General features: G+C 44.6%; 2 protein-coding genes across 2 annotated transcripts in view; both read left to right on the forward strand.

Moving 5' to 3' along the window:
* The window catches only part of LOC131325252 (endonuclease 4-like), a 92082-nt gene extending 72327 nt beyond the window's left edge, over nucleotides 1-19755 (forward strand). The window contains exon 8 of the mRNA XM_058357407.1: nucleotides 19746-19755. The gene's annotated coding sequence lies outside the window, so the exon portion shown is untranslated. The remainder of the gene's footprint in view (nucleotides 1-19745) is intronic.
* On the forward strand, nucleotides 19086-22947 carry LOC131325245 (toMV resistant protein Tm-2 netted virescent-like). The gene is made up of 2 exons (XM_058357393.1): nucleotides 19086-21940; nucleotides 22740-22947. Exon 1 carries the CDS (start codon nucleotides 19316-19318, stop codon nucleotides 21926-21928), a length of 2613 nt encoding a protein of 870 aa, XP_058213376.1. The 5' UTR covers nucleotides 19086-19315; the 3' UTR covers nucleotides 21929-21940; nucleotides 22740-22947.
* The last annotated feature ends 767 nt before the right edge of the window (nucleotides 22948-23714 follow it).

The raw sequence follows: 23714 nt of genomic DNA on the forward strand, positions 1-23714 counted from the left end.
TTTGTCCTTAATCTTTCCTTTTCTTCTTTTAACTCTTGACTATTAGAGATAGGAATTTGGTGTATAATCTTCCCATGTGAACTTCAACCAAATTCTACAAAATAAACATGAATTCAATTGAGTACCAAATATCACAATATTAATTATATTTCAATTCTAATATGTTTTGTTATCATCAAAATCAATAAGGTATTCTATAGAAACCTTTGGGCTAACAATCTCCCCCTTTTTGATGATGACAAACCATTAATAATTTTATTCAAATAAATTCAGAAATAAAATTATAACAAAAGAATTAAGATACTCCCCCTGAATTTATGCATCATTGCTTGAGCTTTTTCTCCCCCTTTGTCTTTCACTATATTTCTCCCCCATTGTCATCAACAAAATGTAGGGGACTCTTTGTTCATGATTCTCCACAAAAATCCTCATTTTCTGTAGAGTTTGAAACTCCCTTTCAATCTCGTTAGAAGAAATAAAGCTTCATGCTCACCAAAAAATCCAGAAGTTGCCTTCACTTGAAAAGCTTGTTAGACATTAAGCACAGTAATAATGTTTAATACACTTAAGGAGGATTAATCACCATATGTTATCGTAGAGCCTTATCCATTTGAAAACAAATTCATTTTGAAAAAGATATTTTCACGTAAGCTTTACGAGAGAAAAAAAAACTTTTCAATTAGTAAGAGTAAATAAATAGTAGATAACTCATCAAAATCAGTACCTTCAAATCGATTATAGAACCTTGGGCAACTAAAATTAACAATTAATAATCATACCATACTACTCTGAGGTGACTTTACCAATCTGCTGAGCTAACTTCATTTCAAGAACTCACCTTTCTCGCTGTCTAAAAACCATCTTTAAACATTTACCTTTGAGCGCACATCAATCTCTAAAAATAAATCATGTGTTGTTCTTTGGTACCCATATTTTCTTGGGTCTAGGAGGGTTAGTAACAAGATGCTTAGGAACCCATGTCCTTTTCGTTCCAACACAAATATTTTTATGAATAGGACAATAATATGATAAATGACCAATCTTTTCACAATAGTTGCAAGTAGTGTAAGCATGACTAGAAGAAGTTGATTGCACAAACAAAGTTTGATAAAACTTTTGCTTTTTGGTTGGATTAAAACCGATGCCCGCTTTGTCAAAAACACATCTTTGTCTTCCAAGAAGCATATCCAAATTTTCTTTTCCTTGAACAAACTTAGAAAGAGATGTTTTCAAATCCTCAACCTCATTTTTTAAAACATCATTTTCAAGTCTCAAATTATTTTCAAATACCAAATCATTTACAATCTCTTTTGGAGAACAAACTTCTTCAATTTTCCCTTTCAAGGCATCTTTCTCATTTTTCAAACATTCATTTTCAGCTGAGATGGAAAAATTAGTCTGTTTGAGAGACTTATATTTGGAACTCAACTTCTTAAACTTGGAATGCAAATCTTCAAAAGCATCTAACAATTCATCATAAGTAAATTGCTCATCAAAATCATCACTAGAGTTTACCTCTTCCTCACCATGTGCCATCAAGCATAGGTTAGCAACTTCTTGGTCACTATTTTCTTCGAAACTACTCAAATCAATTTCTCTCAATGCTGCAAGCATTGCTCTTCGTTTTTCCTTTTTCATTGACCTCTTGATTTTAGGACATTGTGATTTCAAATGGCCCGGCCTCTTACACTCATAGCATATTATGTCACTTTTCTTGCTATTCTCTCCTTTTGAACCATCTTTTTCTAAAGTTCTTTTTGCCCTTCGTATTTTTCTTTTCATGGACTTTTTGATCTTTCTTGTGATTACCTCTAGATCTTCGTCACCGCTTGATTCGGAGTCATATCCACTTTCACTTGATTTGCTCGAAGTAGAAATTTTAAAAGCAAGGTCCTTTTTCTTTCGGCTTCCTCAATCTTCCAAATTCATTTGGATTTCATGAGTCATAAGAGAACCCAAAAGCTCATCCAAACTGTAATTTGTGAGATCTTGTTTGGCCTCAATTATTGCTGTCACTTTTGGCTCCCATTGCTTTGGTAATGACCTAAGAATCTTTCTCACTAGATCAACATTAGAATAAGATTTTCCAAGAGACTTCAAGCCATTAACAATATCAGTAAAGCGAGTAAACATGCTAGAGATGGATTCATCAGGCATCATTTTAAACAATTCATACTTATGAACAAGCATGCCAATTTTTGATTCCTTAACCTGACTAGTACCTTCATGCGTAATTTCTAGCTTATCCCAAATTTCATTAGCCGATTCACATGCAGAGACTCTATTCAACTCATTAGAATCTAATGCACAATATAAAAGATTCATAGCCTTAGCATTCAATTCAATTCCTTTAACATCATTCCCATCCCATTCTTTTTCCTCTTTAGAAACTACTACTCCATTAACGGTTTTGGTAGGACGGTGCAGCCCATCAACAATAACTTTCCACAACTTGTAGTTAGTTTGAATATAAATACGCATTCTAGCCTTCCAATAATTATAGTTAGACCCACTAAATAAAGGAGGTCTATTGCTCGATTGGCCCTCGGGAAGAAAGGTGCCATAAGGGGTTGCCATAGATCTTACCCTAAGACGATTAAGTCAAATATATTTAGAGCCTTGCTTTGATACCAATTGTTGGCCCAAATAGCAACCCGAGGGGGGGGGGGGGGGGGGGGGGGGGGGGGGTGAATTGAGTATCTCAAATATAATGTAAAATTTTAAAAACTAATTGACTAATTATTCAAGATATTCTACCACAGCTCATTATTCAATAGTATATCAATTTACTCATGCGTTATAGATATGCAAAACTGAAAGTAAAGAGAGTAGGGAAAAGAGAATCGAACGCAAGGATTTATAGTGGTTCGGTCCGCAACTTCACGGCCGAGTCCACTCCCCAAGTGTCCAACTCAGGATTTGCTGCACTGTCTCCAATAGTTACAATCTTCTAGCTTCGCGGGTGCTAGACAACCTTTACAACAAGCAATCTATCCCCAATCGCTCCAACTATTTTTGACTCCGGTGTTAGTCACACCTAACTCAACTAGTTTTGACTCCGGTGCTAGTAACACCTAACTTTTAAGTGATTTTCTCTCCAAATTAAACCATTCAAAAAAAGATTAACTCTCACAAGAGTATGAATAAGGCTGCACAATCCCTTTTACAATTAAGATCAAAATAAGAACTCTCTCACACAAGTGTATAGATATCAAGATGAAGTGTAGTTGTATGACTGATAGATTTTCAAGTGATGCTCACAGCAATTTTCTTTGAAAGTTCTCTCTACATATTGCTTCCTCTTGCTTCTCTTTTTATTCTTCAAATAATATGACTTGATAAGTAGAATATACCTAAAGAGCTCAGCACTACCAGGCCTACGGACCTGGGGAGTACGAGCTACCTTCCCTCCAAGCCTCCTGTAGGGACCTACAGGGAACGGAGCAATGACCTTCCAGCTTCGTCCTTCGGCCGAAGCTTGAAGAAAGTCCAAGGACTAGCTCCCTCGTAGAGCGTAACTTCTACGGTATCACACAGAAGATATGCTCATTTAAATAAAGATGCCACGACAGGAAGGATGAATCCTAAGGGATAAGGGAAGGCTGGGATAATCCCAAAGGGCCAAAGATATGCACAACCATGATTGAAGATGGGATTCCTAGTCTTGGCAGGAATCCCGTGGATTCCTAGCTAAGGTAGGACTCCACACACCTCAAAGAGGAGAACTGGAACCTACGAGGTATAGTCCTACGAGGACTCAAACTCTGATTGTAATGCCTATAAATACGACGGTAGAACACCAATATATGGTACACAACTCTAACACAGAGAACTTCCATTCATTTACAACAAGGTTTCTACTGACTTAGGCATCGGAGGGTGGTTGGCTTGCCACCATACCGGTGACACAAGTTATCAGCTTTGTTTTGAAGGTTCAGGTCGGAGCTATCATCAAAGTTGCTTCATCATGACTGTTGGAGGATTTTTACCGTTAGACACAAAAGGCTCCTCCCTTACCATTCTTGATTTTTTCAATCTTCCTCCATAATTGGCTTCAAATCAGAGATACTTCCATTTAGCCCTCTGAACCATAAAGAAAAGATTTGTCCTTAATCTTTCCTTTTCTTCTTTTAACTCTTGACTATTAGAGATAGGAATTTGGCGTATAATCTTCCCATGTGAAATTCAACCAAATTCTACAAAATAAACATGAATTCAATTGAGTACCAAATATCACAATATTAATTATATTTCAATTCTAATATGTTTTGTTATCATCAAAATCAATAAGGTATTCTATAGAAACCTTTGGGCTAACAACTTCATTTTCTCCAAGTCTGCAATTTCAATGGATGTTCATTGTCAATTTATTCAAGAGCAGGCTTTAGGATGCCAAGACTTACAACTCTTGGTTCTTGCTACCAATTTCTTCATTGGATTGATTTTTGTTGGGCGGCTCGCTACGTGCAATAAGAAAATGAAGAAATAAAGTTGCATCTTTACTAACACCAGTGGATTTTTTGCGAGACAAAAGGCACTTGATCCTAACAAAATTCTTTTGAGTATCTTTAGTTTGACAAACCATGAACATTTCAATATTTTGAACTCCCAAGGGTTTCGCAAAGCGGGCATGAGAATAAAGGACTTGTGTCACGCCCCAAATCCGGGAGCATGACCAGCCATGTACCATGAAGCATTCATGGGACATGAAGCCTAATTAAAAATATTTTTGGCAACTTTAAACAATTAATGAAAAAACTTGATATTTTATTACAACAAAATGCGCGACACCAAACCAATATTTTTCTTAAGCAAACGACACAATATCCGTTATTTTCCAATCTTCAAATCCCAAAACGAACTGCCAATTAATAAAAGAGCGGAAGCTAATAAATAAAAGTGCGGAAGCACTAGTTTGACACGATAAAAGAAATAAAAATGCAAACGCCCTAGAGATCTAAACAGAAGGTCCCGACAACGCCGCAGAGTCCACTACAATGCCTCATGTACTAACCTGGAAAAAAAAGTGGAATAAATCCGTCAGCTAACGTGCTCAGTGAGTAGTTAAGCATGCTAAGAGTAATAATACAAAGTGGCATACTTTTGAACGAACGATAATGAGGGTTCCAAAGAAATGGTGTCAAATTAAGGAGGGTTGAAGGTTCAACGAATAATACCAACAAACTAACGAAGTCAATGGCTCAACAAATAGTATCCACAAGACGAATACAGATTAATGAATAATATGAACAATAATCAAATCACCACAATAATTTTACCAAACAATGAGTCCAATAATATCTATCCGAACGATGAACGACGATAAATGGGAGTCTAAACCAAAGTGGGCCATAATCACCAATTACCAAGTACCAAATGCCAAATATTTTCTCAGGGCTTCGCTCGTTGGATCCAACACTGTACTTAAAGTCTCCACAGGATGGTGCTTGGGACCTTTTCCATAAGCCGATCCGGAATAGGGTCACAGGATATTTCACAAGTCTTTTCCCTATCCGTTGAGCACTAGAGTCACAGGGTATTTCACAAGTCTTTTCCCTAGAGGCCAAAGTCACCACGATATCTCACGGGTCTTTTCCTTGGACTTAAATAAATATAACATAGTCCATGGTCCCAAACACATAAGAACAACGACGAACCGGAGTCACCTGCACCAGGAATACTCTCCTTCTTGTTGCGGATTCACAATAATATTATGGAGCAACGAACAAGCAACAAGAAAGATATGAGCAATCCAACAATCAAAAATACTACAATAAACCTTGTATGCCAAAGGGTACGTCAATCGTCAATAAATATGAGAGCGACGGATAAGAACATCACTTATCAAATTACAACGAGTAAATGAATTGTCAAGAACAGATAGGCTCAAAGGGAATCCAAAAGAAGGGATTACATGCTTAACCACTCACCTCGATCGAAAACGATGATATCACGATGTGCAACGCAAGTGCATGAACCACCTAATCTGAATTAAAGATGTACAAAATGATAATTAATTTACATGATAACTATTAGAACAGACCACTGCCAAACTATTTGGTAATATAAAACACGTATTTGCATTAACTTAGTAACTAAACAGCCAAGCCCAAACCTAAAACTAATTCACCATAAAATGACCACCATCCAAGTCCATCCTTTAACATTCCAGGAGTATAACACGACACACACACTACAACCAACACCACATGCACGCACAAACTGATCACCATTGCCGCCCCTCTTTCTCTCTCCTCCGCTCATTCGGCACCACCAAACAAAAACCCACTAATTAAACTAGTTCCCAAATCAATCTATAAAGATAAGAAGAAAAAGGGATTAATAGAAAAGAATTACTACTTCAGGAGGCCCAGTAGAACCTGATTGCCGCAGCTCTCTCGTTAATCTCACTGCCTAGAATAAAATAACCCTAGTTTTGTATATGTATATAAGAATATAGGGCTCTCTCTCTCTCTCTTTCTTTCTCTCTCTCTCTCTCTCTCTCTCTCTCTCTCTCTCTCTCTCTCTCTCATGTATGAAATAAAATAATCTTACTTCTCAAACGTTTCCTCATCCTAATAAACTGCCCATGTTCAAACTTAAAACTTATCTTGTCTAATTACACAATCAACCCAACATTATTCTTTACGTTAACCAATCACTTGCGGGGACCCATTCCCAGTAACAAAACTTAGGATTTTAAGCGATACGTGTAACTTATGCCAAAAATAAGCAGCCCAACTTATATATATATATATATAGTGGAGAATTCGGTCACGGCCTCGGTAATCCCCCCAAACCGTCATTGGCCGAGGCCTCATATCGGTTCGGTCCGCGGGACTGTACAGATGGGCCACATCGCGTATCTTTTTATCTCGTTCGGTATGAAGTCTTCTGTTAATGCCTCCGAGGTGTCACCGAAGAATGCGTCCAGTTAAGGTCTCTAGAAGGAACGCCAAGAGGGGACCAGGAGTAGTATGTGGCGGATGGGATCACCTGGACCAGGTTTGGCCATGTGCTTCGTAACCGCCTTATCAGGTGGGTCATACGTGATGTCACCCGAGGCGGTTACCCGAGCGTATCCTTCACGCGCTACCTTAGAGGCCAAGTAAACCTAGGTCTATAAATTCAAGGGGACTCTAACCTAAAAAGGTATGCCGTTCTTCCCTAACCCTAACCCTAGACCTAAATCTCTCTCTCCTTACATCTAACTTGATCGTCGGAGGGTCACGGGGCTATCCAAGCCCTAGTGACTTGTTGCAGGACCAGAGGTGGGAGAGCGGAGCAACGGAAGAGGAGTACTCATTCAGGCCAAGGTCTCTCTAAACCTGAACCCCCACAATTGGCGACTCTGCTGGGGAACTAGCCATCAATCCAACATCCTCTCCTCTTTTCCTTCTTCTGCTCCATTCGGCGATTCCTGGTTCAAACATGGTCGAAATCGATGACGCTTACCACGAAGGAACCGCCCACGGGCTCGGTTCCCTCGTGGATCACAGCCCGGCCTCCGGCGGAGCAGCCGCCCTGGGAAAGACCCACGTATCCATAGGAATCGGCGCCGGAGCGCCAGAAGCAGGCCTATCTTCCGAGCTCCATTCCTACATCCGCCACCTCGAGCGGAAGATCGATGACCTCACGATGGTGATGGAGCGCGACCGTCACGTCAGAGATGAGTTGGCGGAGATTAAACACCTCCTCCAAATCTCCCCGTCTCATTCCTTCGGAAGCCGCGGCGGAAGAAAGGACCGTCGCACGTCCCCTCACAGTCATGAAGTCGGCCACCTGCTAGAGCATAGATCTCGCCCTTCCGCCAAAGATCGTCTCGAGTCACCTAGAGCAGCGGACACTCAAGCCCCGAGAGACGCACCGTACAGAGACCGTTCTCGCTCCCCCGTGCAACTTTGAAGGAGACCATCGGCCTTCGAAAGCCTCGGTGCTGGGAGCGTCTCTGCCTCCTCCACTCACTCGGTCCAGGTGGGCAAGGCAGGCCGGGAATCTACCCCTAGCCTCACAAGGGCAGCCAGGGGAGATGACGGTCTTGTGGAGATCCAGACCAGGGGATACCGCGAGCGCCTAAAGGGCCCCGGGGCCAAAAGCCCCATCATCACAAACCCCGCCGGTGCACACAGTAGGAGCCCGATCACCGAGCGCCTCGAGCCCTCTGCTCGAGACAGCTACCGCCACCACCGCCAAGAGCGCTTTCCCAGGAAATCGGTTAGTACTGCCCCAGATAAAAAGGAATATGAACGATTGGACAAACTTGTTCCCAAGAAGCGTACAGCGACTGAGCGTCCAGACGGCACCGATCGTTCGATCCGACCTCATCGCGACGCACGACTTGCACGACTCACGACCTCTCCCTTTACGAGAGAGATCGACTCGGTTACCCCCCCCAAAGGATTCACCCAACCCAAATTTGCCAAATACGACGGCAAGATCGAGGCGTACACCCACCTGGTTCAATACAAACTCGTCATGTCTCTGTTTCTTCGAAACGAACCCTCGGACGATGCCTTCTTGTGCAAAGTGTTTCCCGCAAGCCTCGGCAACCTGGGTCTCACCTGGTTCAACCAACTTCCGACTAGGTCAATTTCCTCATTCGATTCCCTCTGCGATGCCTTCATGGCCCGATTCGTAACAAGCAACAAGCACGAGAAGGAGATCGATTCCCTCTTAGCTCTCCGCAAGAGGAACGATGAAACGCTTCGGCAGTACGCCGGTCGTTATTGGGAGCTGTTCAATGAGATAGAGGGTTGCAACGGCGTCATCTCTGCCCGAGGATTCAAACTCGGTCTTACCTCCCAGGATGAGCAAGTCTATGACGACCTCGCTCGCCATAAGCCAAACTCTATGAAGAACCTTATGACTCGTATTGAGGGCTGGTGCCAGCTCATCGAATCGAAGGCAGAGAGAGGCATCGGGAAGCCGACAAGTTCAAAGGCAATAAACGCTTCGACGTCCACACCAGTCCCCCCACCTGTCCCAACTCCAAAGAAGCAGGTCAACACCATCAAGCAGTCACCGAGAAGAGGACCGAAGCCCAGCGATTTCAACGCTGAGAAAACCGTCTTCACCATTCCTATCTAGCGGATCATCGATCAAGTAAAGGATCAGCCCTTTTTCTCCTTCCCAAATCAAAAGTTGGGAACCGAAAACGGCAAAATCAAGAATCCCATTGTCCGATGCAGTTACCACAACGAGCAGGGTCACTTCACCACAGCATGCAAACCTTTCAAGGCATACTTGGAACAGCTCGTTGCTGCAGGCCACCTCGGCAACTTCATCGATCAGGAAAAGACGACGGCTCGGGCACAAAGGACCGAAGCAAACACCGAGGAAGAAGTCCAGACAATCCATGTCATACACAGCCCCCTAAACCCCGAAGCCGTCCGCATCATCCGAGCCGACCTCAACGAAGCTTCCTCCTCCAAACAGGTCATGTTGGTCGGCCCCGAACCGAAGCGCCCCAGAACCGATGACGGTTCCAAATGGACGATAACGTTCACCAAGAAGGATCTCGACCGCATCCAGCTTCCCCATAACGACGCCCTCGTGGTCACGCTACGCATCGGAACTTTCAACATCCGTCGCGTCCTCGTTGACCAGGGAAGCTCGGCCAAAGTCATGTACTACTCTCTATTCAAAGAACTAAAGATTCCCGACACCGACCTTCGTCCCTCCGAAGTACCTCTTATCGGCTTCAACGGAGCTCCCGTCTGGCCCATCGGCACGATCACTCTTCCTGTTCGTGCCGGTTCGGTAACTCTTGAAATGGAATTTGTGGTAGTTGACATCCCTAGCCCCTACAACGCAATTGTCGGACGCACCTGGTTGCATAGGCTCAAAGTGATTGCCTCCACCTATCATCAAGTGGTCCGTTTCATTGGCATTCACGGGCACCAGGAAGACTTGTACGGAGACCAAACTGCAGCTAAGAAGTGCTATATCAACGCCGTCCGAAGTAACAAACAAACCTCTAGGATTAACCTCATTGAAGTCCCCGAGGCCCCAGTTTTGGAAGACGTCGGTAGATCCCCCGACGACAAAACCATAGAGGACGTGGCTACCATCCCAATAACCGAAGACGGTTCCCGTTTCTTCCTTGTCAGTTCCTCACTTAGTGATACTGAACGGAACGACACGGTAGCTTTTCTCAACCAGAACATTGAAGTGTTCGCTTGGACCCCATATGAGATGCCTGGGATCGACCCCTCCTTCATTTGCCACGAACTCAACATCGACCAAGCCAAACGTCCGGTCTTGCAAAAGGCGCGACGGTCCTCTCCTCATCATTCCGAAGCCATTATTGAAGAAGTGAACCGACTCCTGAACGCAGGGGCAATAAGAGAAGTTCAGTACCCTAAGTGGCTGGCCAACACCATCGTAGTCAAAAAAAAGAATGGCAAATGGCGAGTCTGCGTTGATTACTCAAACCTCAACAACACCTGCCCAAAGGATTTCTTTCCACTCCCCCGTATCGACCAGCTCGTCGACGCCACCTCCGGCCACGAACGTCTTAGCTTCTTGGATGCCTACCGGGGCTACCACCAGATTGCCATGAGTAAAGGCGATGTAGAGAATACGGCCTTCATTACCCCTCATGGCATCTTCAGGTACCTGGTTATGCCCTTCGGTTTAAAGAACGCCGGGGCCACTTTTCAGCGAATGATTACCAAGATGTTTGAAGGACTACTAGGACACTATGCTGGCCAACATCGATGACATGGTGGTTAAAAGCTTGCGCGCTGGTGATCATCTAACTCACCTCGCCGAAGTCTTTGAGATACTCAAGAAACACAAGCTCCGCCTCAACGCCGAGAAATGCGTCTTCGGTGTCAGCTCCGGCAAATTTCTTGGTCACCTCGTCTCCCAACGCGGTATTGAGGCCGACCCTTCCCAGATCCTCGCTATTACTCAGCTCTCGGCCCCCCACAACAAAAAAGATGTTCAGCGTTTGACCGGCATGGCCGCAGCCCTGAACCGATTTATAAGCCGCTCCTCGGATAAATGCCAGCCATTTTTTACACTTTTAAAAGGCAGCCGACGGGGCTTCAACTGGACAGAAGACTGCGACCGAGCCCCCCAACAACTGAAGGAGTACATTTCCAAAGCTCCCCTCCTTGTCACTCCTCGGGACCAAGAGGACCTGTTCCTCTCCCTAGCTGTTTCTCAGCACGCTGTCAGCTCGGTCCTCGTTCGCCAGGAGAATCGGGATCATCAGCTAATCTACTATTCCAGCAAAACAATGACTCCCGCCGAGACGCGTTACCTACCATTAGAAAAGCTCGTCCTTGCCCTCGTCTCAGCATCCAGGAAGCTTGCTCCCTACTTCCAGTCTCACCGTATCATCGTCCTTACTGAATTCTCTCTTAAGTCTCTCCTGCGGAAGGCCGGCCTTTCCAACCGAATCTCACAGTGGGCCGTTGAGCTTGCAAATTTTGAAATCCACTTTTAGCCTCGGACAACAATAAAAGCTCAGGTGCTTGCCGACTTCATCGCCGAGCTCACACCGACCACTACAACTGCTTCGGTTCCCACCCCGAGCACCGAGGCATTACTCCAGGCCAACCCTAGTACAGCATGGTAGCTCTTTCATGGAGACGTTTGGAAAATGTACGTCGATGGCACTTCCAACAGCCCAGGCGCCGATGCTAGCATCGTCCTCCTCTCACCCTCCGGTGTTCTGCACGAAAGCTCAATCTCTATTAACTTCCCAGCCTCCAACAACGAGGCCGAATATGAAGCATTAATCTCCGGACTTAAAACTGTCGAAGCCATTGGCATCGAAGAACTCATGGTTTACAGAGATTCCCAATTGGTGGTTAACCGGCTCTCCAAAGAATATGAAGCTCGAGACGACCGCATGCGTACCTACCTCAACGCCGCAGTCCAGCTCATTCAACGCTTCAAAGCAATCAGAGTCGAGCACATCTCCTGGGAACAAAACGCCCACGTCGACGCCCTTGCAGGACTCGCTTCGGCATGCTCATCTTCGGGACACCGTTCTATCTCCTTCGATTCCATTGACAAGCCCAGTTTCGAGCTTGAAGAACTAAATAAGGAGATACTCAACATAGAGCTCGGCCCAAGCTGGATGGACAAAATTGTCCTTTACCTAAGAGATCACTCCCTTCCAGCTGACAAAAAGGAAGCTCACCGACTCCGAAACAAAGCCGCTCTCTTCTGGCTCAATCCCAATGGCAAGCTTTACCGAAGATCATTTACCGGGCCATACTTATTGGTTGCACACCCCCATCAAGTCTCGGGCATCATCGAAGAGCTTCATGCCGGTGACAGCGGCTGCCACTCCGGTGGACGGTCCCTGGCCCACCGAGCCCTCACTCAGGGGTATCGGTGGCCGACAATGAAGAAGGATTCAGAAGAGTTTGTCAAGCGTTGCAAAAAGTGTCAGATGTTCGCTCCCATTATCCATCAACCAGCCCGGGACCTCAGCCCCCTCACCAGCCCCTGGCCCTTCTCCCAATGGGGCATGGATATCGTTGGAAAGCTCCCAGTTGCTTCGGGTGGATTCAAGTTCCTCCTAACCGCAATCGATTATTTCTCGAAATGGGTCGAGGCCGAGCCCCTTGTCACCATCGAAGAAACAGACGTCATCCGCTTTGTATGGTGAAACATCATCTCTCGTTTCAATGTACCGTTCACCATAATTACAGACAATGGAAGGCAGTTTATAGGACAGAAGTATCGGGCCTTGCTTGACGAGTACGGTATTAAATGGGACACTTCCACTCCGACTTACCCCCAGCGTAATGGACCGGCCGAGGCTGCAAACAAAGCAATCTCATCTGGGCTCAAACGACGACTCGAGTCATGACGGGGAAAGTGGGCCGAAGAGCTACCCAGGGTACTCTGGGGCTATCGTACTACTCCTCGGCGATCCACTGGTCGCACTGGTCGCACTCTCTTTTCCCTAGCATTTGGCATGGAGGCGGTCATCCCTCTACAAGTCGGACTCCCAACAATGCGCACGGAAAACTTCGATGAGTCGGTCAATAATAACAGCATTGCCTCAGACCTCGACCTAGCCAAAGAAGAGCGGGAAAACGCAAGGATCAAGCTCGCTTCATACCAATAGGAGGTCGCGAAGGGTTACAACCGAAGCGTCCGCCTCAGATCATTTAAGCCCGACGACCTTGTAAGGAAAAAGGTGGTGGAGAAATCCAAGAAGAGAAAGCTCATGCCCAATTGGGAGGGCCCCTACCGAGTCCTCAAGCACCTCGGATCAGGAAACTACAAGTTAGAAAAGTTGGATGGTTCCCCCATTGCCAAAACATGGAATGCAAATAACTTGAAGAAGTTCTACGGATAGAGCTCGGTTACCAAAGCTCTCCTAGTCTTTACTATGTTGCACTTTCTTTTAACAGTTTGGATGGCAATTTGCTTATGTATTGACAGCACTTCAAGTTTGAATGAGAATTCGTCCTTTGGCTCTATTCGTACAATTTGAATCTGACTGTTTAAATTACTTACTCGGTCCGTCCTTGCCCGAACCATTTTATACCGACTTCAGAGATATTGCTCTCCCATAGGTGATACCCTCGGGCAAAATCCCCACCAAGTCGTCCCGGCCTCTTCGGTCGTCTGGATCTCTGGTCACTCGCTTTAAGGATACTCGGCCTCTCCCCGAGCCCCTTATACCGACCCACCAGAAGTTCCCCACTGCTCGGACTCGCTGTGTTACGAATCTATGGCACAAGCCATACCCCCTCGTAACCCTGGCCTACGTCCCCTAGCAGTAATACGACCTCGAGTTTACTCGCTAGACTCAATTCCATTAAACAAATGGGCGTGCAAACCCAAAATTCATTAAACTTCTGATTTGGTCCCTATCGACCCTCCTTGAAGCTGGGGCTTCGGATCAAAATCACCTTTTCTTGATCAAAAATCTTTTTTACGATTGGCAAAAAATTCCTCGGTTAATGCTTCGGTCAGACTTTTTCTGCCAAACCATCCAAGTCTCACTGAAGCAGGGGCATCATAACCCAAAGAGCAAACCAATCATATAAACACTTCAAAGATGGCATTCAAGAAAAGAAAGCATTCACTCACAAAACACTACGGTTCAGTAACAAACCACAAAGAAAGCAAAAGGTTGCTGCATCGGTATAGAAACATATACAAACCCTGGAACGGCAAACTCCAAATGTTCGGAGCCGTCCAGTTAATCAACTGTTCAAAAAAAAAAAAGTGTAGTGTTTGTTCAGAAGAGGCAAAAGTTCCTATGCATCATCAGGAAACAGGGGCGCTGGGATCAAATTGCCTCTCGGACGTTTAGGGCTCTGGGTTCGGCACCTGCTCGCTCTCCTCCTCTGGCAACACGAGCTCTTCAGGAGGGGGCTCTGGCACGGTTCGAAGCTCAGAACCTTCTGGCAGAGTGAGCTTGCTAATCAAAGCCTCATGCCCGTACCGAAGCCCGTCCAAGAACCGATCCCTGTAGAGCTCGGCTTCTATTTTTCAGACTTGTTTCTTATATTCTACTCCGGCTGCATCCCAGCCTTCATCGTAGCCTTTGTTCTTTGCAAATTCCACCTCATGGGCTCCAGTAACCCTCAAGGTGTTAGCGTCCTCTTCAGCTTTCGCGGCCCTCCCCTCAGTAGCCACCCGTTCCCGATCGCCCATCTGGAAGTCGGCCAGATAAAGGTCACAAGTTTCCTTTGCTACCTTCAGGTCGTCCTCCTTTTGAGCAAGGGTTTTCTTCAGCATCTCCATCTCCTGCTCCTGCTCCTTGCATCGGTCATTCACCGCGAGCGCTCGGGCGCCAGCCTACCAACACATTTAAAAAAAAAAAGGAGCAATCAAATTCCAACATTCAAATCAAAGGAGTCGGAGAAATGAGACTTACGGTGAAAAGGGCTTGCGCTATTTCCGCGGTCAAGTCTTCGGTCAAACCATTAACAGCCCGGGCGTCCCTTGGGAGTATGCTTCCCCTTAGCATCCCAAATGCAACACCGAGGTTCTTCACGGTGTCGGCATGATGAATCTGTCGACCAGTGAAGTGACGGAACTCTGGTGCCCAGGGGAGCTCCCTAGGGTTAACCCATTCACCCCCCTCCTCCCCTACATTCCCAGCTCCCCCGGCTTGTTCCTCCTCCTCGGGGATTTCGATGGTTTCTTGGCCCCCTCCTCGGACATCCCCTTGGTCCTCGAACCGTTGTCTCTTCTCCGGGGGCTCTTGGGGGGAGGCCGGAGGCGCCCTTGAAGTCCCAGCACCGGGCGTGCCGATAGCAGAGCCGTGGCCTCGCCCCCTCGGCCTTCGACGTCTCAAATCTAGCACCTCGCGAGTGCCTCGGCCGGACATTTCTGCGCTCAGACCAGTCCTTTCTGGCGTTTCTCGGTCAATCTCCTCGCGGATGACTCCCCGAGGTGCGGACGTGCTTCCCTCGGCTTCGGGCTCTCTCCCTACCCTCCTTTCTCCTCTCCCCACTCTTCCTTCACCTCTTCCGACTCTAGCTCCTCGGCCACGTCCTCGGCCCGCCCTCGGAACACCTTGTTGCCTTGGCTTCTTCTTTAAAAAATCGGTATAAGAGGCAACGTAACCGAGCAGGTCAGGGGCGTAGCGGCTAGTTATTGGAATAGCGAAGGTGGCTGTAATCTGTGCCCGAACGGCTCTTTCCTGAAGCGTTTGCACAACACCCTCACCTGCGTGAATAAAATTACCCAGTCAATACATGCGGAATACTATAAAATGACGAATGTATCAGATGCGTCGAAGTTAAACTTTTACCGACTAGGGGATCTGTTGTCAAACCGAACCGTGGTGGTAGTGTCCACTCTCTCCCCGGGACCGAACATGAAATTCCCGGTTACCGAGACGTATATACTCGCCCATTCCTTCGAGTCGGGTAGATGATCGATTAAGAAATTGTCGCACCCTGTTCGGCAAGACAGGTAATACCTCTCATGCTCGCGATTGACTCCTAACAGGTACACCCCAAAAAGCTCCTCCAGCCCGAAGGTCAAATTGTACTGCCTTCTCAGTTCTATGATGTTGGTTATGATTCGGTATGAATTTACCGTAAGTTGGGAGGAGGTAAGGTTCAGAGTCCGAAGGACTTGTCGAACGAATTGATGGAGGGGAAATCTGACTCCCCTTTTGGTTATCGGCATTAAAGGAAAGATCAGCGCCCCCTCTCGATGTGGAAGGTCCCTCGGGTCATTGTTCGGCAGAAGGCGGACCTCGACGTCCGGGGGAATGCTATAAACCCATTTGAACTCCGCGTAGGCAGCCGAAGTGCCATCAAAATATTGGTTCCGGTAGGGACAGGGCCTCATTGGCCTCCTCCGTCCCCGAACCTCTTCTGGGGCGTCGGCGAACGGCCCGGGCCCGTGGTCAGAAGTGCTGGGGATCTCCGTCATACTTGGATCGAAAGCAGTTATCCTCTGCGGGGCTCTCGAAGGATCAAAGGGTTCGATAAGGTCAATCGGAGTTCGGTTTAAGATTTGGGAGCGGACCTCTTCAAAGAATTCCTCGAAGGTGGCAGAAGAAATCGAGCTGCTGGAACTGTCCGAGGCGAGTTCGATGACCATTCGCTCCTACCTAGCAAGGAAAAGAATGTGTAAAAACCCGTTAGCTATATGCTCAGGGAAGTTTGTCGGTAAAATTGATCATCTCTCCTCGGAGTCGGTTCTCTTCGCCCCACCAAGACCTTCTTCTTCCGTCAAGGCCTCAGAGGTCTAGAGCTATTCCTATAGTCTCGGGATGAATATAGGCCTCGGGAAGAATTTAGGGCTCGGGAAGAATATAGACCTCGGGCGAAGCAGGAACAGCGCCGGAGGATCCCAGCGCCGCCACAGACCAGAGGCGGCGGGAGGTAGTCCGTAACTAATGCACGATTAAAATGGCGGAAAACTTCTAAAAAATTATCAAAACATGAAGTTTCAGTGGAGAGGATCAACATACCACAGTTTCGTGGCGAGATCTGCGGCTGAACTGCGTGAAATCATGATTGGAAGCTGAGAACAGACGGCGGCGGCAGTTCATCTTCAGAGGCGGAGGAAAAGTAGTCGACGTACCTTTGGCCCTCCTATTTATAATGGGAGAGATGGAGACCTTCGCGGGAAACGAAGCGTCGTATACCGAACCGTTAGATCTTTGACACGTGTCATGATCGGACGGCCAGTATCATGGACTCTGCGCCGAGGGAAGGCGCCAGATGTTTAAGCCTTAGGCGTAATGACGCGTGTCACCAAAGCGACATTTCGTACAAATCAACTGACATGGCATGTGCCGAGACAGCTTTTCCATTCTGAGACCTCGATAACTACCGACACGTGGCTCTCGTCCTTGGTACAGATAGGACAGGATTTACCGAGGCAGGCATACGCTCCTGTAGGTCTTCTAAGGAAATGGTCGAGACCTAATGTCTCGTATAATGATGTTAAGACCCTGAAGTTAGGGTGCAAAGCTCCAGAGACTTGAGGGGCTATTGTGGAGGATTCGGTCACGGCCTCGGTAATCCCCCCAAACCGTCATTGGCCGAGGCCTCATATCGGTTCGGTCCGCGGGACTGTACAGATGGGCCACAGCGCGTATCTTTCTATCTCGTTCGGTATGAAGTCTTCTGTTAATGCCTCCGAGGTGTCACCGAAGAATGCGTCCGGTTAAGGTCTCTAGAAGGAACGCCAAAAGGGGACCAAGAGTAGTACGTGGCGGATGGGATCACTTGGACCAGGTTTGGCCATGTGCTTCGTAACCACCTTATCAGGTGGGTCATACGTGATGTCACCCGAGGCGGTTACCCGAGCGTATCCTTCACGCGCTACCTTGGAGGCCAAGTAAACCTAGGTCTATAAATACAAGGGGACTCTAACCTAAAGAGGTATGCCGTTCTTCCCTAACCCTAACCTTAACCCTAGACCTAAATCTCTCTCTCCTTACATCTAACTTGATCGTCGGAGGGTCACGGGGCTATCCAAGCCCTAGTGACTTGTTGCAGGACCAGAGGTGGGAGAGCGGAGCAACGGAAGAGGAGTACTGATTCAGGCCAAGGTCTCTCTAAACCTGAACCCCCAAATATATATATATATATATATATATATATATATATATATATATATATATATTTTGTAGCAAGAAGTTTGAAAAGAAAAATGAAAGATTTAATTATTTTTGTCAAAAATATATATTTTTTTTTTAACTGAAAAAGTGGGACGTCACAACTTGCTCCCCAAGAGGTTGCAAGTTCGAATCTCGCGAAGGGCCAAACTTTCTAAAACTTGAGGCCAGCTGCATGCAAGAAAGCCAATGAGCAATGAAGCATTGTTGATTACTCAGCAGTAGGGGTGGACCGGGTGGTTGTTTCAACCCAGTCCCCCTTGAAGAATGTAGGTTTATTTCATATTTTTAAAACCAAATCATAGGAACGGGAAAATTCAGAGAAATAGTGGGTACATTGTCATTGGTGGCATGAATTCGGTAAATTGTCCTTGCATAGATATTCAGTTGGTATTCATCTGGAAAAAATTCCTATAATGAGTTCCATTGAGTAATATGACTGTCTTGTCTTTCCATAACTACATTGATCTTTTTCCTATACAAATTAACCATTTTGGAAATTCAAATCTTCTACTGACTTAAGAAATTTGAAAGAATCAAAACTAATCATTGTGTGCCGTGTTCAAGTCGAGTCGTGCCGGGTTAATTAAACAATTATTTGTGTCTTTATCGAGTTACACAAGTCAAACCCATGTTCGACCATTTAATTTTCACGGCGACGGATCATGTCATATTCGTGTAAAAAAGTAACCGATCCAAACCTTCTAACTTCTTGTCGTGTTAGCGAGTCGTCTTCAGAATTCCCACCCCTAGTAAACATTGCTCGGAGAGAGAGAAGAAAATTCGGAGAAATAGTGGGGTAAACCGACCTTGGCGGCATGAATTTGGAAAGGGGACCACCCATGTGCTCTCAGTTCAGTGTTCCAATCCGTGTTGAAACACCCCGCTGTGCATTGTTTGACTTCAAATGGGAATCAGACACTAATTAAACACGGGTTCTCATAGTTGATTTTTCTTGGATTCCAAAAAGAAGAGAGGTAGTACAGTAAATGAACCTCGTTCCACGGAGAAAAATGAGAGCTTCATGTATCCCAACACTCTCGTTCCAAGAAAAGAATAATTTTCATCTTGGGAATGAGTAGACATTTCAAAGATGGCCATTGATGAGAGGAAACCTTCATAATCTACAGAAGTTGTTAACTGCTTTGTGTAACCCACCCAAGATTAAAATTGTTCCCTGATTCCTCCTCCTCCTCCTCCTCCTCCTCCTTTTTCGTAGTTGTGTTCGAAGAAACAAAAATGGCAGAGGCTGCTATTCTGGGCGTAATTGCCAAGATTTCTGGAGAAATAGCTGTTAATCGAATCATCAAAGAAAGTTCTCGCTTGTCTCGCGTGAGAGAAGACCTCATTTGGATTGAAACTGAGATGAGACGCATTCAATCCTACTTAGAAGATGCTGAGGCCAAGCAATTCAGGACAAAAGGAGTATCCAACTTCATACGTGAAATTCAGGACCTTGCTTATGATGTGGAGGACATCATTGACACATATTTTGCCAAGATAAGCTTGATGAGTAGGACCCGGTGGAAGAGGCTTCTTGACTTCAGAAACATGAGAATCGCTCATGGCTTTGTTAAAGAGGTTGAAGGCATCAGAAAAAGGGTCGAGGATATCAAAAATTCTCGGCAAACTTTTGGAATCGATGAATGCAGCCGCAGCTGTGAAGAAGATACACGGGATCCAAGACAATCTTTCCCTCACCTTGATGAACCAAATGTTGTTGGTTTCGACGATCTGATCAAAATTCTGGTGCACAAAGTCCTCGACGAGGATTCGCATCATCGTGTGGTGTCTATTGTTGGCTTTCCCGGTCTGGGAAAGACAACTCTTGCGAGGAAAGTTTATAACTCTGCTTGGCAATCAAAAGTTTACAACTCTCATCGACAGCGTTTTGACTGCGCAGCATGGATTTGTGTTTCTGAGAGACCAAACGAAAAAGGGCTTTTGCGAGACATCGCAGGGCAGGTGGGCTTGGAGAAGGAGAAGATGGAGCATAACGTCGAGACCAATCTATACGAATTCTTGAGCAGGAAAAGGTATGTGATAGTGATAGATGATATATGGCATACCAGGGCGTGGGATGCTTTAAAGATTGGCCTTCCTACGAATTCTGAGAATGGGAGTCGAATAGTACTCACTTCTCGGCATACAGACGTAGGTGTACATGTAGGCGGGCCGAACTCTGTACTTAAGCTGGAACCCCTGAATCAGGAAACCAGTAGGAGACTCTTCTACAAACTTATTGTAGGTGATCTACAAAATATTTGCCAAACACAAGATCCCCCGCAACTAGAGAAAATTGGTGAGCAAATATTAGAAAAATGCGGTGGTGTGCCACTAGCAATTGTACTAGCGGCAGGTTTGCTAAAATTAAGAGAGAGATCAGAAACTGCATGGAAAGGGGTATTAGAGGATATGGGTCAAGATAATGACCAATGCGCCGAAATCTTTGCCTTAAGTTACAATGATTTGCCGCTTAATCTCAAACCCTGCTTTCTATACTTTGGAATTTTTCCGGAGGATCGTGAAGTTGAGGCATTCGATTTGATTAATTTATGGGCAGCCGAGGGGTTTATAAGAGGTAATAGAGTGAGAGAGGTTGAGGAAGTGGGAGATGACTACCTAAATCACTTGATAGCGAGAAACCTGATTCAAGTTGTTGAAAGGAGGTACAATGGAAGGGTTAGAAGTGTCCGAATTCATGATATTTTGCACAATCTTTGCATTCGGGTGGCTAACGAGATTAATTTTTTTAACATTCATAGAGACGAGATCAATTGTAACACTACATTGAAGTTACGTAGAGTCGCTATCCATTGCAGTGACACCGATCACTACCCTGCTTTGTATCCGAAAACTTCCAGCCTTCGTGCTATGTTTTGTTTTGATCGTCAGTACCCGTGGAATAGTAAGGCTCATAAAAATCTTCTTGGGGATTCAAAATTTCTTCGAGTGCTTAGTGTTGAGAAGGGGAACGATGTACCAAGGTCCCTTCTAACTAAGATTACCAATTTAAGGCAATTGACTTATCTTAAATTGAGATCCCCAATTATGGTTGTAGAACTTCCTTTTGCCATAAGCAATTTAAAAAGTTTGCTAACCTTGGATCTTAGAGAATTATGGGGGGTCTACCTTCCAAATGTTATTTGGAGTATGAAGCAATTAAGACACCTTCTCTTACCAAACTTCGGCTACGTTCCTTCACTTTGTCGGGTCAACTTTGATGTGTCCCATCCTGTTGAAATTTCATTATCAAATCTCCAGACCTTACAAGGGCTGCCTGGTGACCATTTCAAGGCAGATTGGTTGCACAAAATTACCAATTTGAGAACATTGCGGGTCAATAGGGTGAATAAGGATATCATTGGGGTACTTTCGCATGGGGCACCTGTATCACACAAGCTTGAAGAGCTGTTCTTAGTCAGCGGCGTATTGCCTTTGCTGGAAACTGCTTCTCTAAATTTGGTTCGCTATGATAATCTATTTGAGCTGCGTATTTTGGATGTAAAGCTGAATGATTTGTCGCATGATAAACTGCCTCCAAACCTCACCAAACTTACCCTTTCCGGGACACGCTTGAGGAAGAACCCAACAGAGGCTCTAAAGAAACTACAGAAACTAAAGTTCCTTGAATTGCTCAGCTATTCATTCTTGGGGAAGGTACTAGTTTTCTCTGGAGAACCTGGTTACTTTCCTCAACTCGAAGTATTGAAGATTAAAGACTTGCCCAATTTGGAGAGGGTGGTAGTTAAGGAAGAAGGACTGCCAAGACTAAGGGATTTTATGATCCTTGATTGCAGTGCAGAAACACTACTTCCTGATAGAGTGAGAAACGCAATGAGGACCAACTAATGAAAAAGGAAGGTATGGCCATTAACTTGATAGTACTCTCATTGGTAGGTATTTGTTATTATTCTCTAGGATCAAGCAATTACAATTTTGTGACCGTATATGTTTCTTTAAGTTTGCTAACATTTTTCATTCTAATATTTCGCTTCATCTATTTTGCTATTATTTATGCATCACTATAATTTAAAAAAAAAAATTTGTATTGTCTTACCACATGCTGCGTGTTTCTTAATTTTCAGAAACATTCTGGTTCCAAGGAGAAGGGTAGGAAATTTCAACCCCATGCCATTACTACAATATACAATCCTTAACTGGCTATTTTGTTGGTACCTTTCTAGTGAAAGCAATTTATTTTCACACTGCTTATCATCTAAACGCACTTCCTTTTTTTGTCATTATCTACGTCAAATTTTACCCCTTTTATGTAAGGAGAAAAGGAATTAGAAGTCAATACGTGAAGGATACGTATATAATCACACAAGGTGACAATGACAAAAAAACGGAGTGTTTTTTTTTTTTTTTGAAAGGAAGTGCTAAAATTGTTTCCTTTCTTATTATACTATTCTGAAAAATACGTACCATTATACATCAAGGGTCAGTATTGGGATTATTATCTATTATTTTCAGTAGAAAATAAACAGTTTGAAATTTCTTGCTACAAATTACTTGTGTTTTAGAAAGAGAGCACTACACCATACATCGTTGAATCAATAAGCATGTGCTACCATTTGCAAACCTTGTTACATGAACTAGTGAACATCTTTTAAGTGTTGTAGACAATGAACTAAACTCTCTTTCTTTCTTTGTCCCACAGGTGAAATAATTATTCACATGCTAAAGATAATTCTGCTCTTGTTCTTTGTTTGAGATAGTTGATACTAAGTGTATGATTGATTTGTCTAATAAGGAGTGGTCTATGGCTTTGTAATTCAATAATAATACTTTGGTTGGAGTGATTGATTTGTCTAATATGGAGTGTTCTATGGCTTTGTAATTTAATATTAATTACTACTTTGGTTGGAGTGTACACCCTTATGTGCATGGTTTTTTTTTTTTCTCCTTTGGACAAGGCAAATTCTATATCTATTCTATTCTATAGGGAAGAGAAGGGGTTGATGAGATTTGAACTCCCAATCTCGTACGTAGATGGAGGATCTCTAAGGGAAGCGAGCTTTTACGCTATCAGCTATTTATGGTTTGCATTTAGATCAACCAGTGATATGGGTTGATCTAGATAGGGCTTGTTTGATTCAAGGGTAGCACATGCTTACTGATTCACCGACTGTGCTATATTATTTGCAAACCTTGTTACTCAAAGTTAACTAGGGCTGGATCGATCTTCCAATGTCCAAAAGGATTTAAAAAAGTGTAGTGTTATTGACAAATGTATATTAAAAGCAAAAAATACTAAAGAAAAGGCAAGTTATACGCGGAAAAAAAAAAAAACATTGTGGGAGCACACAAAACTTGTGTGATTATTGCTTTCCACATTTTATAGTCACCAATTTAAAAAACAAATTAACGCAGCTCACTTCACCTAATCCTCTACTTCCTTCAACTTCCACACCATTTAACTTCAGGCATTATAAAGATTCTCTGTTGTTGGGTGTCACGACCCAAATTCCGTGGGTAAAAATTCGTGACATGGCCAGTGATTTAAAAATCACCCTAGGCCTGGATATCACACAACAACAACAAAGTAAAAATTTCTTCTTCTTTTTTTCCCATAAACTCCCAGGATCGTAAATTAAAATAAAATATTATATTCAGAGCTGTCTAGCGTGCGTAC

This window comes from Rhododendron vialii, chromosome 5a (assembly GCF_030253575.1).
Source record: "Rhododendron vialii isolate Sample 1 chromosome 5a, ASM3025357v1".
Classification (NCBI taxonomy): domain Eukaryota; kingdom Viridiplantae; phylum Streptophyta; class Magnoliopsida; order Ericales; family Ericaceae; genus Rhododendron; species Rhododendron vialii.

What these genes read in the sequence shown, in the direction of transcription:
- LOC131325245 (XM_058357393.1), top strand. Translation starts at nt 19,316, where the DNA reads ATGGCAGAGGCTGCTATTCTGGGCGTAATTGCCAAGATTTCTGGAGAA.